Below are 22,263 nucleotides of genomic sequence, written 5' to 3'. Positions count from 1 at the left end.
CATCTGCAATCAAAATCAGAGACAGCTTGTAATGTCGGGGGTGCCTGGACTAATTGAGAAACACTGTGACAGTGACACATATAACCTAATATTCATGCTGATTTATCCTGTTATCCTGTTGTAATGTATAGTGCCACTGAGTGCTGGTGGATGATGACAAACTATACATCTTGTAGGGGGGGGATTTATTTTTCAGGGAATTAAACTTTTTTTTTATGTTGTTTTTTTTATCTCAATACTGACTTTAAAAAAACACATTTTAACCTCAATTTAACATGTTGACAACATAGAGACACACATTGCATAACTGCAATGTAATCCCCTGTTAAGATGGAAATCCAGACAGGGCGGTGCTGTCCAAAAGTGGAAGCTGGCAACATAAAAAAAAAAAACGTTTAATTACAATGACTCTAGTTTGATTTGATGGACTGATTTCCCTGGGGAACAATGACATTAGAGATCATTATTCAAAAGGTGATTAGCCCTGATAGTGGTCCACAACCCACTGTTTTTCACATTTTCACGTTTCAAGTTCTTATGATATACAGTATATGATCATAATGTTTAGTACACTGTATGTGCATATTGGATGTGTTCAGACTGTGTTGATCGTCCAGAGCATGACAGGCAGTCAGCAGCAGATACAGATGCAGTGTTTGAAGCATTCAACCATTTTCAGATCAGTTGCATCTAAGTGGCGAACCTGAACTATCAACTTTTCTATTTTTGTGTCAAGTGGAGGAGTTCTGGTTAAAAGGAGTAACGGATCACATTCATCACCAAGGAAACCGTCAAAGCAGTGATGTTGCCTTGGTACATTAACATCCTATAGAGTTTGTTCATGTGCATGTGTATTAACGTTAATGCAGACTGACTAATTGCTGAGGTCACATCACCTCACATCCATGCAGCCACACAAACACACTCACTTTGACGTCGCCTCTCCGTAAACATTTCTCCAGGTGAGTTAAGCGAAGTAAGCATTCCTTTGAGGAGGATTTCCTATGTGGCTTATCTCTGTTTGATGTGGGCTTCTCTGTTCCTCTCCCCCATAGGTAGGCATTAGTCAGCATGTCCAGCTGCTCTGCTTTGTTATGATCCCCACCCACTTTTCAAAATGCCAACCAGAATCCCCAGACAGGGAGGGCAGGATGGCAGGTAGGGGTCTCCTCTGCAGGTGGCGTTACAGCAGGGCAAAGAGTTTGTGACTGGAATACCTGAAAGGGCGCAGAACGTGAGTGGTGCTTCGAGGAACAAAGAGGAAGTAATGAGAATACCAACGCAGGCACCTGTAGACCGTGTCGTCTGAATGCCACTTCAAAAGCATGCTATGTCTTTGAAGGAAATACATTTAATTATTCAAAGGACTCACTGATATAGAATTAATACTCTAGATCTCTGTACAGAGTCAGTATTTAACTATCAGGTACAACCAGAAACAAATGATGATGTCAGGAGCTTCCCATTTTCTTTAGTTTTGCCAAACTGCATGTATGAAAACAGTGAGATATCAGTGGGCCCTCAACAGAAAGTGGAAGTCACTGTGACTAGAACTCTTCTTATCTACTTTCAACAAATACTTTCTTTGGTGAAAGGGTTGTACTTTATTTGGTTGATTTGCACCCCATCTAGTGGTTGTTTGTCCACAATGCAATGCAATAGCAAATGGAATATGTAGATAGTGTCTGGCAAACAATTCTAAATAATCTTTATTATTTTGACATCCAAGGATTATGATCTAAGATCCTAAGGGTTGGTGTATGTCTTAAGTTTCTGTGCAAAAAAAAAAAAAAAAATATTTAGCATTTTTTTTCATCAAGTGCATAGTGGACGATAATCAAAAGTCCACCAAAGAAGTTCTTTAAACCCATCTCGAGCACAAAAGAACTTAATTAAAAGCTTAATTAAGACATTACTACTATGAAGAAACCTTTGATGGCTTTGGAGGGAGTTTTCAAACTTTTCCCACCAGGGGGCATGCTCGGTCAGAGTGAAAGCCATTAGAAAGATTAACCTGAGTGGTGCTGCCTTGACATCATCAAGTTAGGTTCTTGACTGTAACTCTGTAAAACTGACAAAAAGAGGTCTGCAAATGTGTTCTTGAATCATTCAACTATCACTTGGTCAATAAAGATTGTAATCATGTGATAAACATGGGCAGGCTAGAGTTGGGATTAATTTGCCTAAAAAGAAGTGAATCATTTGAAGTTTTGATTATATTTTAAATCAGACATATGGGCTATATCTGAGTGAATTCATTAATTATAAATTAATCATCACAGCTAATGTGACTCTGGCTTGGCTTGACAGAGCACACAGACAGATTTCAGAGTGCAGGAGATCCTGCAGCTCGCTGCACTCATCGACACAAAACTTCAGAAAGTTACATCATACAGCAAAGCTGAAACATTTCTCAGGTCTTGCGTCATGGTCTTCTTGGCAGCTTTGGTCTCTCTCGGAGCCTTTGTGTCCAACATTTCCTCAGTGTGTCGTCGTGGTCGTTGCATGTTGTGACAGACAGATGGATAATCTATAAAACTGTTGGAAACGGTTTGTCTTTTGGAAACTTTGGATGATAACGAATTTCCCCTTAATGTTAATTCATTTTGATTTCTATGAGAAAACTTTTCCAGCTCATCTAGGAAATATAGAGTCTAGGAATATAAAAAGAAAGGTGTTTAGAAACCCCCCCTAAACAGTTGCATGCTGCCAAAGTCCTCTACTCTTTTTGTTTGAAGGACAAACACAGATGGTAAAATAGAAGAGTGTCGTTTGTTTGTCCACAACCCCCATATACTGCCTGGCATCTCTTACAGTAGCCATTTTCAGCCACACGAACAACTGTTGGTTGCTTTCCATTTCCTTGATAAACTACAAAGACGGGTGACTTATCAAAAATAACGACGATTATAGAAGTTCAATACTTCTAAAATATTAATGAGCCTCTTTCTGTCAACCAAAGCCCAAATGTATCACTGAAATCCAGACTGGAAATGAACTGAAGACCAGCAAACAAAAACCTAAATGATCTTTCAACAATACTAAGTGCTAAGGGTGAGGTTGGTGGAATGCATGCTTGCAGATGTTTAATGGGCTCCTGTTCTCAAATAGCAATTCAGTGCTACAGTTGCGCGAGTTGCTCCACCCTCTAAGGCCCTTACTTTCATTTAAAGCTATTTTTGTGACTATCTTGATCGGTGGTGAAATATTGCATCATTGAGAGTTTTTCTTTCCTCTTCCTTAATAATGTATCGTTCCGACAAACAGAATCTTTTTTAAATGTGCCTCCTTTTCTCACCTCTTTTTACTACTCAAAGGAAACAATGAAAGGGTCGTTTTAACAGGGGGGCTGTGTGTATTAGGAGATTTGACCAGCTTGACCCAGATGTTACCCTCAATCTGTGCATGCTGCTGAGGAATTTCAGTGTAAACTGTTGCTTCGGCAGCCCCCGGGGGGAGGAATGGGGCTGCAAGTCTGCTCCTGTGTCAGGGAGGCTGTTAAGTAAAATTGTTAAGTGAGTTCATCGGGCCCCGAAATGTGAATAATGCAGTATTGTAAATTATAGAGAGGGTTGAGGAGTTTTGGGACCTTTCCCCCCCATCATCTAACATTTGATTCTTTGAATTCCTCTGTTTTGAAAATAGTTTTTGTTTGAAGCAAAGTCTTGATGATTCTGATGTGCTTGACTGAACGGGTTTACACATCACATTTAACATATCCTGTTTTGTTTGTTCTGGTCAGGACACAACATTTTTTACGACGTTTTTTTTTTACGACAACACCCCCCCATCCTTCCACCACCCAGTTGGACAGACGTGGCACTGTGGGGGTGGGGGCAGGGCTGCAGAGCCTACGTGAAGCACACACGCTGTTCTGGAATTTTCCATTTGAAGTGAGACAGCTCTGTGACAAGGATAATAAAATCTAAATCAAGGCTTTTTTTCTGATAACATTTACACACAATGTTCCACTCACTGACGTCTCGCCCTCTGAGATCGCAGAACAGTTCTCCCCCTAAGAGGCTGCAAGTTAACAGTACAGTACGTAAACACTGTTTTCTTGCAGCCTCTTACCACATATTTTCATATACACATACATACATATAACATTTGCCTTCACAAGCATCGTGTGGATCATACTAAAATACATCTTTTAAAATGTGAAGAAATCAGTGTTGGAGATTGAGTCAGCAAGCAGAGTTACTTTGAAGACGAGGAGTATTTCCGTTCAGCTGAGACTGACCCAGAATCAGATTTCCTCTGCTTTACTGTCCACAGCCACAGGAAGGAAAGTTTCAAAGCTGAGCCCAGACCAGTGCTGAAGAGTCAAATTCAGCCAACCACTCCGATTCCAGCCTGTGGTTTAGAGGGGGACGTCCCAGCTCCCTGAGGAAACACATCCACCCTCATTTGCATATCCCATTCCTGCTTCTAGAAGGTTTTTCTCGGGATATATAAAGAGCAGGAGAGTGTGTTACAGTCAGCGACCACAGGACACAACTCAGAGGAGAAACCCTGCGAATCTGTGCTAGGTAAGGATTAGAAGATGACTATCTTTGTTTAGCGGAAGGAATGCAGAGGACAAAGAGGGCATTGCAGCATTTTTTTCCATCTATTTGAACCCATTCTCTTCAAATCTCTTCTGTCTCTCTGGCTGTTTGACCTGCACAACGAATATTATAGTTTATCTGTTAAGAAAAAAAGTATACATCTTTGGCTTAAAGTTTTCATATGATGTCTTGCAGCATGATAAAGCTTTTTGCCTCATGCATGTGACTTCTTTGCAGGCTTTACTTAAATGCAGTTAGTGCCATCAAATGAAGGAAAGTACTTTAAACATGCACTCAATCTGGCTATTTGACTTCAATACGTCACTTTCTGATAAAGAGAAATGTGTGCTACTTGTTTGTGGCACAGCTGACTTTTCTTCTGGGTCACAGAAAGACAATGAAAAACATTTACACGTCTGATTGCAAATGAGTGGTGTATAACTTGTACAATAACTTCAACTTCCAACGTAAATGTTTTTAGTCCAAAGGTTGGAAACTAGGATATAAAATATAAAACGCCGAATATAGCTCCTCCAGAGCCTGTATAATGTGTCACTGTCTTCCCTATAGAGATTATTACATACAACTCTTGTCTTTCAGAATGAAAATCGCAGACATGAAAACATCTCAAGGTATCCGAACAAGATGTAAAGTCATTTCTGCTGTATCATAAACATGCCAATACAGAGATGACCTCAGAATGGCGGATGAGGATCATAAACACGTTTAGAGATGTTTAAAAGTTATGGGTTGAGTTAGATGTAGCCTGCAGCAGGGACACACCCTGTCGCTGAGACAATAGCTTGGCTCCGAGCGCTGCTATATGGAGAACACATAAAACTAGCTACAGGATGCAGTGAAAGGCAGTGATTTATGATCCTGACCTCTTCTGGCTCGAGAAGAGGCTGTTAAAGTCGTCGAAGTGTAGACGTGCAACAGTTAACATCAATTGCAGTGAATGTAGGGAACAGAGAGGTATCATATTTCAGTGCAGAACTTCACTCCCGTCGTCTGCAGCTCCAGCTAGGCAGCGAAGCCTGAGTTGCTGCTGACGTGGCAGGGAACATGTCTGCCTGAAACTGGAGGTGTTTCCAAGACGCTTTGTGGGCTGAGCAGACCCCGAGCTGCTGCTTATGTGGCAGGGAACATGTCTGCCTAAAACTGGAGGCGTTTCCAAGACTCTTTGTGGGCTGAGCAGACCCTGAGCTGCTGCTTATGGCAGGGAACATGTCTGCCTGAAACTGGAGGCGTTCCCAAGACTCTTTGTGGGCTGAGCTAACCCTGCCCTGCCCCTAACGGCTCCACATCCCTACCACCGTCTGTGTCCTGGCATTTTGTTTCTGATATATCAAAACAGCTCTAAATATTCTGATGTGTCTCAAACATTAATTAGATTTAGGGGAAACCAACCCAGATTCTGAGGTGTTAACCTTGTCTTCTCTTTCTTTCGCACAGGCTGCTACAGCTGCTTTTGGAGACGGACAGAATGCGGATGACCAATATTGTAGCTCTTTGCCTGCTGGCCGTTATGGCCTCTGCAGAGGAAAAGAAGCTGAGCAGCCACGCCAACACGCTGGCTGATAACAGCGCCAATCTTGCTTTCAGGTATGACATCTATACATGCCTAAGTGTATATTATAATGGTACACTTGGTTTTGCTTAAGCATTCTGAGTTTTTTTCTGTTAGAAACACAAGTGAATAATCTCCCCTTCTTGATTCAGCCTGTACCACAACATGGCAAAGGAGAAAGGCACGGAGAACATCCTCATCTCTCCTGTGGTAGTGGCCTCCTCGCTCGGCTTAGTGGCTCTTGGTGGCAAGGCCTCCACCGCCTCCCAGGTGAAAACCGTCCTCAGTGCTGACAAACTGAAGGACGAGCATCTGCATGCAGGCCTGTCTGAGCTGCTCTCTGAGGTATGTGCAACTACATAAAACGTTGTATATGAGAACTTATCATTAAAAGAGGACCCAGCCATGACCATCAACACTTTGTAATTATCACTCATCACTGTTTAATACGTTGCCCCCTTTATCAGGTGAGCGATGCAAAGAAGCGCAACACCACCTGGAAGATCAGCAACCGCCTCTACGGCCCAAGCTCCATCTCCTTTGCTGATGAATTTGTGAAAAACAGCAAGAAGCACTACAACTACGACCATGCGAAAATAAACCTCCGAGACAAGAGGAGCGCAGTGAACTCCATCAACGAGTGGGCGGCCAATTCCACAGATGGCAAGCTGCCTGAGGTCACCAAGGATGTGCAGAATCCCGATGGAGCCACGATTGTCAATGCTATGTTCTTTAAGCGTGAGTATGAAATGCCCTAAATGTAAATGTAGTATAAATATTGTCTTTAATCCATTCAGATTTTTTTTTCATTCCTGATTGTAACTGAAACACATGGAGATGTCGAAGGATTGTGCATTTGTAACCAAACCCAATGTGTTTCCCCCCACACAGCTCACTGGGATGAGACATTCAACGATAAAATGGTGGACGACCGTGGTTTCCTGGTTTCCCGCTCATTCACCGTTGGAATTCCTATGATGCATCGTACAGGTGAGTTGCTTCTGACCACATCTCATTTCTTCAAAAGGGATTCTGCCAACAAGGATACAAGCGAGTTATCTGATTTGTCTGCCCTTCACAGGTCTGTATGACTTCTACGATGACACAGAGAACAGCATCCTTCTGCTGAACATGCCTCTGGGCCAAAAGCAGGCCTCTATGATCCTCATCATGCCTTACTACTTGGAGCCTTTGGAACGTCTGGAGAAACTCCTGACCAGGAAGCAGGTGGACACCTGGATCAGCAAGATGGAGAACAGGGCTGTGGCCATTTCCCTCCCGAAAATCGAAGTGGAAACCAGCCACAACCTGCAGGTAAATGGTGGCAATTTGATGACTGTAGCAATATCAATTTGAAGTGTAGTTGAGACATAAGAATCAACCAACATCCCTTTGAACTGAACTGAACTGAATCTTCTTTCTTTTCTAGAAACATCTGGCTGAGCTCGGCTTGACCGAGGCCGTGGACAAAGCCAAGGCCGACTTGTCCAACATCACAGGAAAGAAGGACCTCTACCTGTCCAACGTCTTCCATGCGTCAGCCCTGGAGCTGGATTTGAAAGGAAACCCATTTGACACCAGCATCCACGGCTCCAGCAAGCTGAGGAACCCCAAGCTCTTCTACGTAGACCACCCCTTTATTTTCCTGGTGAAGGACAGCAAAACCAACTCCATAATGTACATCGGCAGAGTGGTTAGACCTAAAGGAGACAAGATTCGTGATGAGCTATAATGTCATACTGTCAAATGTGATGGGTAGCTTTTGTTATTTCTGAAATAATGGCAGGAAAATGTGTACATTTTTTGGTATGACTGTTACCTCGTTCAATTCAATTTCCAATATGCAACCTGTGGACTGAACACCTGAGCTTACTGTGTTCAGAAAACACTACATTTTCCCAGGGAACAATTCTGTATGTTTTATAATAATAATAATGTTGTCAAAATGTGCCTCATTTGAGATCTCCACAATCAAACGGCGGACGTGCTTATATTAAGTAAGTTATCTTCATACTCTTGTTTTTGCCAGTATTGCTTCAGCTTTGATTCTTTCATCATCTTTAATGTTTAAAGAAAAAAAAAAAGATCTTTGCACAAACTCCTTCCTATCATGTGCTTTTTTTTTCTGCCTCCAGTCTGCACTGAATTGTTCCCCTGCATTAGTTGAGTTTGCAGAGGAAAGGTGGCAACACCGTGGTGGTTCATTCACGTTCACTTGCCAACCATACTGTGCCATTTTGTTGCTTTCACAAATAAGCTGTTGGAATTGTGTCATTCTGTAATAGTGTGTGGATTTCTAAATAAATACCAAATCGGATCTTTACGTGCTTTTGTTTTGCACATTATGTCTGAATGCCATCCAAACACAATTCATACAGTCTTTTGGAGCCTTGATGAAAGGAATGTGAGCTAGAGTTAAAATCTCAAAGGAAAAAGGACAACAATCTTTCCAGTCTGCTGGAGGTCAAACAGTGCTCCCCCCAGGTCTGGAATGCGGGAGTTAAAGCTAATCTGCCCCAGACAGCTATCCAGGGAATTTTGTGGTTCATTTCCCTTGCCACCATTGGTCTTAATAATAAAGCCAATGGGATCTTTGTTGGGACGTCCCACACAGAGCAAACACAGGGTAAAAACTGGAGGGCAGGGTTCTCATGGTGAGTGGGAATCTGCTGCAATTCCAGCACAGCAAATAAAAAGGTGTAATTGTTGCATTGCAACAATAGGTCAAAACTTCAGACAAGCCCATTATCTTAAGACTTTTGTTTTCATGTATCATCAATTTCATCACAAAAGCTATTTTGTCTGGAATAACTTTCTCCCTCTCTGTTTGTGAGAAATGAATGGATCCTGGATGTGTAAGAGCTGTAGCGCCACCCTCTGGTTGCAAAGAGGAAAAGGACTTGTTGCACTTGTTAGGAGAGATGGTGTAAAGAATAATGAAGATGCAACATTTATGATTCATTCAGTCATGATAAAAAAAAATAGAGAATTGTTGATGATATGGATGACTGGAAATTAAAATTAATTTAAACAAAAGCACAAGTGGAATAGATAAAAGTCCATCCATCCATCGTCTACCGCTTATCCTGTATTCAGGGTCGTGGACATTGGGCAAAGGCAGGGTTCACCCTGGACAGGTAACCGGTCTATCGCAGGGCTATGCATAAAAGTATGCACTTAATTTCATACTATTTCAAAAATAATTTCATAATTTACACATTAATGAAAGAGTACCACAAATTGTAGCTGTCAGATATTTAAAGAAAAGTTGAATCTCCTAAAATGATCAGTGTTGCCTAACAAGTAGAATTGAGCTCATGATCCAAATCCGTATCATAGCAACCAGAGCTCTTAGCCAATAGTGTAGAGATACAACTCTGTACAGGCAAATGTGAGTGTATGACTTTCAAATGTTGAAACAGATGAATCGTTAAGATAAACACATAATTGTATATTCCCTAAAATCAAAATTCAGCTCCCGTCGTTACGTAACGAATGGAGTCATTTTCATAGGCTGATGATAGGATATATCTTAGAGGAGGCGCTCATCACAAAGGTGAAGTTCGGGGTGTACTGCGGTGAGACAGCAGTGAGCAGTGTTTCACAATGTCGTGGCTCACAGCTAGACACGCAAATTGCTCTGTTGTTGGTTGTACAAATCAACATAAGTGCTTATATTCTGTCCCAGCTACAGAACAACAGAAGAGACAGTGGTTAGCTTGTATGTGTGTGCTAACCACTTCACATCGGACTGTTTCAGTAACGAGGGTCAGTAGAAAGCTGGCTTTGCCTTGACACTGACCCTCGTAAAAGGATCTGTCCCAACCATACAGGACCCAGCAACTTCACCTGAGCCACATAGGCCTCCTCTCCGTCGCTCTCCAAGTAGGCGTTGACAGGAGCTCATTAGCATTTAAAGGTGCAGGCACAGAAACAGCCTGTTCTCAGGAGAGCTCATTTGAGCAACTTTTAGACAGCTGAAATTCAGGACCATGGATGGGTTTGGGGCAATGCAAATCGAATCTAGTGTTGTTGGACCTCTGACAGCTGTGTGAAATCGAAGAAAAACAGTATAATAGGGGACCTTTAATATTACTCTCTACCCTTCAGGTTCCTCTCAGTCTTAAAGAGGTTGGTGACCCCTGGGATAAAACAACACTTTCACAAATACACTTCTATCAAATAACGTATTTAATATCTATTCAGTTTCATATGTGCTCTCAGGTACTCCCTTACACCTACATACCTTTATTTTGAATATATTGCAGTGAACAACTCAGCATACTGTCATTCATTATTTTCTTTAATGCTCCTTAGAAAATGAATTTGAACACTAGATGGGGCTCTTTAGCAGTTACACAGCTCTCATACACATCATGCATCTGTGAGGGACAGGAACGTCTTTAAATGTACCACAGTGGAACCTACAAAATGCAACATCAGCTGTAATCCAGTTGGGATTAAAATTGCACAAACAATTTTCTCTCTTGAACCCGGAAAACGTTTATGAATTTGGGAACAAAAGTTAGGTTGACAGTACGTGATTTCAAATATATTTTAGTTGGTGTAATAAATAAATAAAATAGCTGTGTGAACATCAACACAGAGATTATGTTCTAACATTCAGATGCTAAAGAGAGGTTGTAATCTTATGATAATGATTATCATACTTATGATAACTTATGATGAAGATTTCAAGGTAATTTTGTGGAATAAATGCATCTCTGAGCATGTGTCACTAAAGGACCTTATATTCACTAGAAACAAGATCACATGCTTTAACTTGTGTTGTCACCCGTTCATTTGTGTAAATCAAAAGCAACAGCTCAAATAAATAAATGAACTGTAGGAATGGACTTGGCCAACTCTTTCTTGTCATTTTGCTGTAAGAGTAGAAATAAAAGTGGTAAATATATATTTTCCTTTTGATTAGTAGATACAATAGCAGCCTTTGCCCGACTTCAGAGGGCTATAATAACATACAATATCCAGCCATGGCTAAGTAACATCCTAGGCCCCACAAATCTATCATGAGCTACAAACAGACACGGTCACCAGGAAATATTACATTTCATTTTGAAATAGGCGTTTGGGGAAATTCAATCTTCCAATGGGTGAACCTCTGGTTGCCCTAAAATAGGTGACCACTCAGTGGCCGGTGAGTGCGTAGGGGAGTGAATGAGTGCGTCCTTCATTAGGGAGCGGTACACCTTCCCTGCGCCGCTCTCAGCAGGTTCATCGGCAGGTAATGCGACAACTCTCATTACATTAGCGCTGCTGCGTTCCGCTGCGCTGGCTGCAGGCAGATTAGCCAGTCGATGGACAATCCTCTTAAACAAGTCTGCATTAAGCCACAGTGAGAGGCAGGGTGGCGCTCTCTGTCCTCTGCCCCCACAGCAGCTCTTTTGTCTTGTCTTTCTCTGAATGTGTCGTCCTCTCTTTACCTCCTCTGGTTTTGCGTCTTTCCCCTCTTCTCATTCACATCTTTTTGTCCACGTGCCTGTTGGCCTTGCGGAAAAGGGTCTTGATCTCCTCTGTCACCATGTCCTGCCAGTTGTCCCTGGTAAATGCAGAGGGCGGAGTTCAGGCCAATACTGAATTTGTACAATGATATCTGTATTTAAGCAAGAGCTCTGGGATTCTAAGACGTACAAAACAACACAAAAGCATGCCACCAAGATGACAAAAAGCACAACGAACGCTGCCAAAAACACAGTTAAATGAATTAGTTAATTATGAAAATGAGCCAGCCAGCCAGCCAGCCACACTGAAAGTTAATGAACTAAACAAAGAGGGATTCCCTAATCTGTTTAAGAAGATGTAGGTGTTGATAAGATCAAGAGATTAATGAGACTAGTAGATCACAGATTCAGGAATCAATGAGAGAGGTCGGACTCGGGGGGGTTACATTAGGTCACAGTGAACAGACACAGAGATATTTCCACAACGCAACACCAGCTGGCATGCAGGTTTCTACCTCCTGAGTTCGGGAATAAGAGGGTCAAGCCTTTTTCTCAGCTTTCTTTCTCCTGTACGCTGCTATATCCTCAGGGTGTATCCCGTGATTGTCTTCCCTGAAGTAACATTGAATGTATGAGCGGCAGGAGGCATGTTACATGTTAATGACACTAATGACATGTAACATATGAGAACAGATGAGACTTTCTGGGTCAACTCCAACGAAGGGAGATGTTTCAGATAGATATTAAAGAATTTGCAGACATCTAGTTACTATTGTATGATTGGAAGGTCTTACCCTGGTTTGATCTCTGGCGGTTTTGGCAAAGGCTTTGTAAAGTTTGTTTTCCCTACAAGCCAGTATGTTTCTTCAATACCTTTACCCTGAAAAACAACAGCAAAAGAAAAACAAGGCATGGGTTGTTAAAACCCGAGACTTTCCTAAGATATTGGTCTCAACTTCAGATGCCGAGGTTAAATGATGACTGTTACGTTACCTTCAGCTCCGTCTTGCCTCTGACATCTATTTTATAACCCTCATTAAGAGAATGGAGGATCTTCACAGTGGTCATATTTACATGGATTCTATAAGCTGATGGGACATGAAGGCATTAGACCGAAATGACACATGAAACGGCACAACAAAATGCAGCAGTTATGTGTGCGGGGGAACTCACGCAGCCCAGTGGACTCCATGCGGGAGGCAGTGTTGACGGTGTCTCCAAAAAGACAGTACCGAGGCATAGTCAGACCCACCACCCCGGCAACGCAGGGCCCTGGAAATGCAATGGAAAGAATGATGACCTGGGATTGCATCAGACACAGTTGATCAGTTGCATAAGCGCCACACCAGAGATTGTCCGGTTTAAAGGCCCTTTATATAGTATAATGTTAATTTACTTATTCTTTAATGCATGCATTGCATATCTGCACTTTGTGTTATCTTTTGACTATTATATGTCCTGCAGAGACAGTTTCCCTGGAAAAAGAGGAAGAAGGGGATTAGGTTGTAGACATGCCGCTAAAGTGGAAAGCAGAAATATTGCCTGAAGGTGTTTCAACCCACCAAGTGATACTGAGAACATCTGCTAACTGTCACTGGAACAAAGGAGGGGGTAACCATGAGGTGGAAAACCAGTTAATCTGTATCTTTTCCTTGTCAGTCTCTGTACCTTTGTGTAAAGAGTACTGACCTCGGCTTGGAGGTATGCTGACACTACGCTAATAAATGTGTTTCTCTGTGCTTAGTTTACACAGCCATGTTGAGAGCCATGTGGAGGCAATAGATAGGCTCTCAATTTCCTCTTGAGCACCTTTAATGATGAATTCAACAGTGAGAGTCAGAGCATTAGAGTCCACTTTAATACCAAGGGTATGGCTGTATTGGTTCCTGTTATACAATCATATGAGCAGTGTCATGAAACCTCCAGGAACAGGCTTTGAAACTAATTTTACACGGTGGCAAAGAGTGGAATTACAACATGCAGGTCACACCTTTTTGCATAGACTTAAATAAATAATCATATTTTTAGGTAAATTAACTACCCAGTAGCAATACTTGAATAGACCTAATTTACATCATTAGTTCCTTAAAGTTAAAAAAAATACAAGCCAAATCAAGAGTTTGACAGTAAAATATGAGATATGAGCCATTTCAACATCTACAAGCTGAAAGATTCTTCCGCTTACCTTAAATATTACGTTGAGAGACATTTTTTTTAAAAATAAAATCCCTGATTCCAGAAAAATAGGTGTGCCCACCCACTGCAGACATTTTGACTGTAGATTTGGCAAATGTCTTCTCTGTGCGGGACACCATTATCAGAGAACAAATTTAAATTATGCAAACAAAGTATGCATTCGAATTAAGTGTTACTCTCATATTCACTGTGAAAAGTACTTCTTCTTTGCAAAGAGCTTTGCACCAGAGCAGAATGTTATGAATGGAAACAGCACGATGGAGACTTTATCCTGTCTCACCTGAATGGATTCCTATGCGTATCCTGACCGGCACGTCTGGCATGTGCCGCATATGGAAAGTTCCTACCGAGCTGAGGATGTTCAGGGACATGTTCGCGATCTCAGCGGCGTGCTTGTTGCCATTTCTCTTTGGCAGACCCGAGGCCACCATGTAAGCATCACCAATGGTCTCCACCTATAGATGACGTCAACACATTTATTCAGTCATGGGCACATCGGTGCATGTCTCTGTGTGTCGTAAGACGCTTGTAAACACCGAGCGTGCTCTCTGACCTTGTAGACGTCGTGGTTACTGAGCACGGCGTCGAACAGAGAGTAGAGGTCGTTGAGAAGGTCCACCACCTCGATGGGATCGCTGAGCGAGGAGATGGTTGTGAAACCCACGATGTCACTGAAGTAGATTGTCACATGGTCAAAGTACTCCGGCTCTACTGTGGCACCGGTCTTCAGGGCCTCAGCCACCGAGCTGAGGGTGGAGAGGCAGAAACCACGTCGTAAGTCGTTGTTTCAAGCTTAGTGTGTGTGTGTGTGTGTGTGTGTGTGTGTGCCCAGACTCACGGAGGTAGCATCTCTGACAGTAGTTTTTCTGTCCTCTGTTTTTCCACCTCCAGCTCCTCAGTTCTCTCTCTGATGAGGTCCTCCAGGTTGGAGCTGTACTGCTCCAGCATCCTCAGCATGGAGTCAATGATGTTAGTCTTCTTACCCTTGTTGATGATCTTGAACTGCTCGTTAATGAAAAAAAACACACATCACGTTAAGCGACATGCGCGATATTCTTTAAAGTGGTTTATTAGAGCGGGACGACGACTGTAAGGTATGCGAAACAACGAGAAATGTACCCTGTCAAAGATCTCATTGAATGTCGGCCTGCGGTCGGGCATTTCACTCCAGCACTGCTTCATCAGCTGGATACACTCCAGGGGAGCCTGGTCCGGGGCCACGGTGGGCCGGCACATCGGAGGAGGCTTCTTCACCTTACGGATGATCTCTGGTGAGGAGACGGAGGAGACGATGGGTTTCAAATGAAAACGTTGCAGATATTGATGACGCGTTTCCTGAAATCTACATCTCAGTTGTCTCAATGTGGATACGCACCCTCAGGCAGCAGGCCCAGCATGCAGTACGGGGGCCCTCTGACCACCACCTCTTGGAGGATGATAGAAAAGCTGTACACGTCTCCCTTGGTGGTGCCTTTACGTGAGTTTGCGAGGTCCCTTAAGAACTCTGGAGCCGTCCAAAATAAATCTGAATGAAACAGAAAAAAGATTGTTCAGTTGGAAACATGATAGCAATCACTACTATAATAAATGTTAAAAACTTTTTATGCTTTATGACTTTTCCTTTTTTCCAAAGCAGAAGGTACCTTCAGGTGGAGGTTCTTCTATCAGAGCTTTCTGAGACTCCAGCAGCTCATTGAAGCCGTGGTCTGTGATCTTGAGTACAAAACGCCCGTCTACCACACAGTTACGAGATTTGAGTCTGCCGTGGGGGAAATCTCGGTGGTGGAGGTATTTCATACCCTGTGAGCACAATATGTTCCATGGTGTGGTCAGTCGTGAAGGAAATATCAAAGAAGCCAACGTTGGTCACAATTCCAAATATAACATTCTGCACATTCGGTTCGTCTTCGTTTACCTTGATGAGATCGAGCACGAGCGAGGACTTGAACATCCAGTCTAATTTGACGTCCTCGTTCCTCAGCAGGTCCTGCAGACTTCCCCGAGAGCAGTGCTCCGTCACCACCGCAAACATGGCGCAGTCCAAAAAGAAGCCGAGGAAGGGATTCACGTTCTCGTGTCTCAGGTCCTTCATCTGAGCAAGCAGATATACATGTTGATGGAACGACGGACGGAAAAGAAGCTGTGTTCATATGATGATAATAAAATATGAATCTAGTCTTTTTAGCTTTTTTTGTTCAAGACCTGTTGCTCTACCTTTGTGAAAATCTTGGTGGTGCTCTGCTTCACTTCTTTGAACTGTCCATCCTCAAATTTCTTCAGCCACACCCAGTCGCCCTGGATGGGAAGCCATGTTGTTACAGTTGCAGTTTTTTGGAAATGACATTTCCCTAAAGAGGTATTAATCTATTATAGATGACATGTTCCTTTTACTTCCAATAACCAATAACCATTTTACATCCACCTGTTCGTCCAACCCATAACTTCCACGCAAAATTGTTTGTTTGTAAAAGTAATTCAAGTTTGTTTGTTTTTTATACTCACAGACACAGTCAGACAAAGTTCAACCGTAACCCCACAGACAAATGCAATTAATCTATTTTTAAACACAACCATGCAAATGAAACATACATTTTTCAATACTGCGTACACATACAGGCTGAAGCAAAAGCAGTACAACAACTCTTTCAATGTTACGCACCTCGTACACTGCTATGTTGGTGGTCTCGTGGGTTGCAGTCTGCATGCTGTTCACAGAGTGCGAGCGGTCCCCAGATTTCTCCTCCAGAGCACTCTTGGACTCGCTCAGATCTTCTAACGTGATTTTCTGCGGGACATCAGGGGAAGATTGGATAGAAATCAGCTCCATCCAGGAAACGTTTCATTTTGTAAATGTTCATAATTTGTCATATTCTGAACTCCAACGTGTTATATCCAAGGGATCGATGTGCTTAGGTTTTGTATGTGCTCACAGAGAGACTGTGATGCTGTTTACCTTTCTGCTAAGCTGGGGATTGATAAAAGTGAGATCCTCTAAGGTGAGCAGGATCCGATTGGGACCTTTGACCAGCTGGATTTGTTGGAGTCTCCGCCTGCCAATAAGATTTAGAAAAAGGCCAGTAAATCAGTTCAACCACTGGTGGATCATCTTTGGACCAAAGACAGATAAACGCTCATCTTTATGTGAGAACTAGTTACAATCTCCTGTAAAATAAAATATATGAAATACTAAATAAAGGTCAGGACATTTATATAATTGTAATAGTATTGTTTAGTGTACTCACAAAGTAAAGGTTATTTTAACTATTAACTATTAATATATTTCCCCCAAAGATGATGATGACTCATGACTAATACTTTGTTGGACTCTCAAGCATTTAAGCAGAACATCCATTATTGTGCACATCACACTGAGATTTTAAATACATCTTCCCTGATACACAAATCTTACTTAATACTTAAAAGTGGTGGAAAAGATGGAGGGGAACATTTGAATTTATTTGATTGAGAAGATGGATCTGTTTGTATTTGCGAGCCGTACCTGATATAAAGACTTATAAGGAGCCCTCCTACAGCCAGAGTGAAGACGACGGCGATCACCACTATGATGTAGGTGACCTCCACACCTGAGGATGACAGCAGGTAACTTGATGTTGTGGAGAACATGTCGTAAGATTGTGAGTTCTTGAGGAAGACACACCCGTACGTAGCCATGTACACCGATACCCACGCACACACATGAATATCCACACATGCCAAAGCGAAGCCTCTCACCTCCCGTGCAGACGGCGTTCTTGTCAAACCAGCAGCTGGAGTCAGACGGCGGAGGAGAACCTCCTGGATAATGAATGGATCTCCCGGCAAAGCGAAGCACTTCAGATGTAAGGTCCACCAGATAGGTCTGGTACAGCTGGCTCCCCCTGTTGTCGGAGTCCAGGATCACATAGTTGGTCTTCACGTCCCCACCGGTGTCCACCTTGACCTTCTGGTTGAATCCCGTGAAGGTCGTATTCTTTGTGAAGTACGCCAGGTTTGAGCCCGACAGCGGCATGCCTCCTCTCCTGGCATTGTGGATGGACCTGGCCATCAGGTAGATGCTGTTATAGATTGTCCCAAATAGTGGGTTTACCTGCAAGGGGCACAAGGGAATACAGTGTTAGTATAATATTTACTGCTTATTTTCTATTTCCACTACTTGAAATGATCCTCCCTGGAAATGTTGAGTGACAGATTGTCACAGTGCTAATTTGTTTTGCTAACTACAGGGCATATAATATTGATAGACATTACAAAACGTGTGCTTTCTACCTGCTCTGGCTGCGCCCCCAGTGTCATTTCCTCGCTCCTCTTGGCGGCAGCGAACGCCTCGTTGAAGGACAAAGGTTCCGAGGCGATGGTGATGGTGAGCACGGCATCGTAGGCCTGCCGCAGCCGGCTGTCGTTTTGCAGGGCGAAATGGGAGACATTGGTGTAGGGCACGCTGTAGTGGAGGGTGTCATAGGGCACAAACACATACTTCCCCGAAGTCAGGCCCATCGCCTGTGCTTTGAGAAGAAAAGTGGCCTGCTGCTCCCCTCCAACCAGGATTGAGTGCATGCACATGATGATGACTGAAACAGACGAGGAAAACGCACAGGGTTTTGATAAAATACCTGTTTTAGGGACGTGTGAAGAGTGACAGCTAAACTCTGTATTATAATGATTTACTACTCCAATTTACTACTCCAAATGTAAATAGAAGGCCCACAAATGAGAAACAGGAGTAATTAGCTGCAGTACTTTGATGCTTGGACAGATGTTTCTGAAATGACAAACGCATTACCGTCATCTGGTCACAAATATTTATTCATTAGGTTTCCATAAATTCACTTCAAATGAACAAATTAAACTAAAACCAAGAAGTCAAGACGCCCGTTAATTTAACCTTCCTGTTTTGATACCATTGCAGTTTCTGCAAGTTGCTCACCTGTGACGTAATGCTCCCCACGTAGTTACACAACAAGCCACTATTTCATTGATCTTGTTCCACTTTGTGATTTTTCTCCTCTATAGTATCACTTTAATTTACATATAATAAGATGACTTCTTTTATATCACTGTAATGCAGCCAACTCCTGTATCAATATGAGCGCAGACTCACCCCTGCTCTCTGCTGCAGACTGGATCTTCCTCAGCGTGCTCTCCAGCTCCGTCTCGTTCATGCCCATGGATGTAACCAGGCCAACGGGAAGCCCCTTTTGCGTGAGGGCGGTAGCGACTCTCCCGGCGGTATCCCTCCAAATGTCCTCGTTGGACGAGACCACCACAACGCTGGCCCACCTGAAGTGTTTCAACACCGTGAACAGCACCTCGGTTGGAAGCGGCACCGTCCTGGCAAAAGTGGGGTATCCTATGACCCGGTCCAGCTCGTAGTTGACGCAGCCGTAAGAGAAGAGGGCCTTGTCCCAGTTCTTGACCAGAAGGGATGCCGCGACGCAGTATCCCGGGTTGGTGGGGCCCACGAACGCATTCGCCATCTTTTCAATGGAAATGAACGCGGTGAGGGCTCTGGATGTTTCGCAGGGCTCCTGGAGGATGATGAAGTCCATTTTCAGGCCCAGATCCAGACTCAGGTCTTCGTTTATCCTGCTGACAGCGAGCCTGGCGGCCGCAGCGGGCAGGGCCCTGTAAAGCACGGGGTCGCAGTTCCAAGGGCCCAGGACGCCCACTTTGAATATCAAACAGCGGACGCAACAAGGGCACGTCAGCACCCCGAGGAGGACCCATAGCAGAAAGTTGTAAAAGGGCAGTGTCGTTAAAGTTGGTCTGCTCTTAATGATGGGCACGCACGGATGCCCGGACTCCCACAGCGACCCTCTGAAATTGGGATGAATGTGTTGCATTGTCCTTCCACGGTGTCCAATTGTGACTTTTTGTGTTCACTATTGAATGATCAGTTAGACCAGCGAAACCTGCTAATCGGGCACAAAACTAGTATTAACTTTATATAGCTTTTAGCGCTGAATCAATGTGTTCAAATGAAATACTTACCATATATTTGGTGCCATCATCTTGGAGGTCTGATGAGGATACTCGTACAGGTGTCCTCTCGGATCTGCATCCACGTAAATCGTCACCTAACCATCCCGAAGCCTCACCTATACACCTGGATGACAGCGAAGTTGGGCTGAAAGTGAAAAGCGGAGAGAGCTCGGGCGCTGCGTCCGTCGCGTTTGGAGACAACTTCAGCACCCTGGAGAGCTACTTACGCCCCGCAGTCAGCGCCTCTGAAGGCTCCCGTGCGTTTTCACAAACACCCTCTGTTAACAGGGAGCGTGTCTGAGGGAAGGGCAAAGAAAAGTACATCTGGCTCCCAGGGTTCCTTTCTTTCATAATGTTACTTTGAAAAACAAAATATATTCAAAGTTTAAAAAAAAACAAAAAAAGAGAGAGTAAAAAAAAAATCCAGTCCAGAAATTAGTAGCATTCCTCCCAAAACGTGAAGCTTGAATTTGGAAGAGAGTTTGATGTATAATCAATATAGGAGGCCAGTGCTAGCTACAGACCCATTCAATCAAATCCCTCTAAAGTGACCGGCCAAAACGTAGGTGTTAACCCTCTAATCCATTTTCAGTGAGGCACAATGTAAGAGGATTGAAAACAGGCCTTAGTCTACTCTAAAAGCCTTATTATCATGCAGGCTGGAGACGCAACAAGATCTCCCCGATGAATTGCATGATAGCCTATATATTTCGTTTATGTCATAAACCAAACTGTGCCTGGAGCCTAGACCTCCACATGTTGCAGAGATTTTAGTAAACAAACATTTCCTAATGAGTGGGGACATTTTTCTTGTCATGGAGACATCCTCAGCCACGAAGACACTCGAACTGTGCTTTAATTGGTCTAATATGCCTGCAGTACAGCAGGGTCCACAGATGAAATGACTTTGAACCCTGGTGGAGTGATAGTAATTAAAGATAACGAAGGGCTCTCCCTGTGGGTCCCCTGGGTTCTGCTGCCGTTTTTTGCCTGCGTCAGTCTTTTCAGCTCTTTCTCGAAAGACTCCAGGTGTAGCAGCCTCGCCTGGCAAATGAGACACAGAACAGCTGGTTGCCACAACATCAACCAGGGAGACAGTGTTAAAGGCAAAGAATATGGGCTGGGTGGATGACTTAACAGAACAATAGGATAAGGGCCAATAGTATAATGTGTGTGTGTGTGCGTGCGTGCGTGTGTGCCATGTCAACAAAACATTCCCTTCAGACTGACTCCTGACCACAAGTCAGCATAAAGATCATGTTGCAGGAATATTACATTATATTGTGCACATGGAGCTGGAAAGTGATTCCACCTTTGTTGACCCATATCCCACATAAGCTGATGAGCTTCTTAAACGTAACACCTTGACGCCGCTGTACCACGGCCAAGAATAGAGGACAGAAATGACAACTCAGCGCTACATCCACCCAGTGAGCAGCGAACACAACACATCTGAAGCGGCCCTTGAGAGCAACTCTGTCCTTTGTATTATACGCTATGTGGTCTCCACAAGCATTAATAATAATAATAATATTAAAATATATACAATGAAATTAGTCGTAGAACAGGGAGGTTAAACCACCCAACTAACTCAGACACATATCTCTCATTATACAGTGTGCAACAAGGAAGATGGGAAATGCAGTATGGGTAAAAAAAAAAAAAAAAAAAAAAAAGATAAACCGGCATAAATTAAAGTATTAAATAGTATAAAGTATTAATATTTATGAAAATGTATAAATTGAAGTCCACTTTATAAGCTAAACTTGAATGTTGCTTATGCTACAATAAAGATTGAGAAGTTTTAACCAGTAATTATGAAGTATACTTATGGGATCTGCCCTCTAAAACTCACAACATAAGATTGATTGCATTCAATATATTAATGGGGTATAGTTTTAATTAGGGAGAGTATAGCCCAGTATCTCTTAATGGCTTTAGTCACTTTGGGGGCTTCATATTAAACCCTGATCTCAGGCCTACAGTGAGCATAATTTACATGTTTGTTCAAAGCTAACCCAAATACAATAACATACTTGCTGATCACACAGATGTGGATGTTGTGACGCTAAGGCTTTAGCTCTGGGGCCATCTAGTGGACAGGGAGTGGATGTCTGTATCTTTAAAAATTGACCTCTATTCTACTCTTTTCATAATGCTCTTGCGAAACAAGGAAGCACTATTAAGTAGAATAGGCACATTCTTTTTTGGAACTTTCTCAAGCAGCAAACATCCACAATACGGGCATCTTTTTAAAATGTTCATCTCTGCAAAAACAGTAGATTTAATCAACGTGCGATGGTATCAGTGTGTTGTGACTGACTGTGACTAAAGAGCAAATGGTTCAAGTTAACTTCTGGAAGAATTTAACAAGCAGATTTGTCGTAATGTTACATTACGTTAACACTTCGGCCATGTTCCTTAAGTGAGGTTTGCCCCTTTGTCAAGAATGTGCTCTGCATGCTGCCTGCCATCTATCTTATCTTTACAGCCTTGAAGCATCCCA

General features: G+C 43.0%; 2 protein-coding genes across 6 annotated transcripts; one reads left to right on the top strand and one right to left on the bottom strand.

Annotated features, from left to right (window-relative positions):
- The first annotated feature begins 4,462 nt into the window (after positions 1-4,462).
- On the top strand, positions 4,463-8,437 carry serpinh1b (serpin peptidase inhibitor, clade H (heat shock protein 47), member 1b). Of its 3 annotated transcripts, XM_084020343.1 has the most exons (8): positions 4,516-4,532; positions 5,151-5,182; positions 6,006-6,155; positions 6,273-6,465; positions 6,588-6,858; positions 7,012-7,110; positions 7,202-7,434; positions 7,550-8,437. In XM_084020343.1, the coding sequence occupies exons 3-8, from the start codon at positions 6,037-6,039 to the stop codon at positions 7,850-7,852; spliced, it is 1,218 nt and encodes a 405-aa protein (XP_083876469.1). In that variant the 5' UTR covers positions 4,516-4,532; positions 5,151-5,182; positions 6,006-6,036; the 3' UTR covers positions 7,853-8,437. The 3 variants fall into 3 exon arrangements, with proteins under 3 accessions (XP_083876468.1, XP_083876469.1, XP_083876467.1); XM_084020342.1 differs by lacking the exon at positions 5,151-5,182 and having other exon boundaries at positions 4,463-4,532; XM_084020341.1 differs by lacking the exon at positions 4,516-4,532 and having other exon boundaries at positions 4,690-5,182.
- Positions 8,438-10,315: 1,878 nt separating this feature from the next.
- Positions 10,316-20,283, bottom strand: gucy2f (guanylate cyclase 2F, retinal). Of its 3 annotated transcripts, XM_084020328.1 has the most exons (20): positions 19,767-20,283; positions 18,877-19,690; positions 18,253-18,346; positions 18,045-18,171; positions 17,511-17,865; positions 17,278-17,362; positions 16,732-16,828; positions 16,438-16,563; positions 15,993-16,073; positions 15,694-15,870; positions 15,422-15,578; positions 15,154-15,303; positions 14,898-15,046; positions 14,617-14,780; positions 14,332-14,524; positions 14,059-14,233; positions 12,756-12,854; positions 12,576-12,670; positions 12,377-12,462; positions 10,316-11,680 (listed from the first exon to the last, which is right to left on the bottom strand). In XM_084020328.1, exons 2-20 carry the CDS (start codon positions 19,616-19,618, stop codon positions 11,599-11,601), a joined length of 3,234 nt encoding a protein of 1,077 aa, XP_083876454.1. In that variant the 5' UTR covers positions 19,619-19,690; positions 19,767-20,283; the 3' UTR covers positions 10,316-11,598. The 3 variants fall into 3 exon arrangements, with proteins under 3 accessions (XP_083876454.1, XP_083876452.1, XP_083876453.1); XM_084020326.1 differs by having other exon boundaries at positions 18,045-18,346; XM_084020327.1 differs by having other exon boundaries at positions 18,045-18,346; positions 18,877-19,687.
- Between the last annotated feature and the right edge of the window lie 1,980 nt (positions 20,284-22,263).

This window comes from Eutrigla gurnardus (assembly GCF_963514095.1).
Source record: "Eutrigla gurnardus genome assembly, chromosome: 10".
Taxonomy (NCBI): domain Eukaryota; kingdom Metazoa; phylum Chordata; class Actinopteri; order Perciformes; family Triglidae; genus Eutrigla; species Eutrigla gurnardus.
Note: the sequence above shows the minus strand (reverse complement) of the source record. Positions and strands in the feature narration are given on the sequence as shown.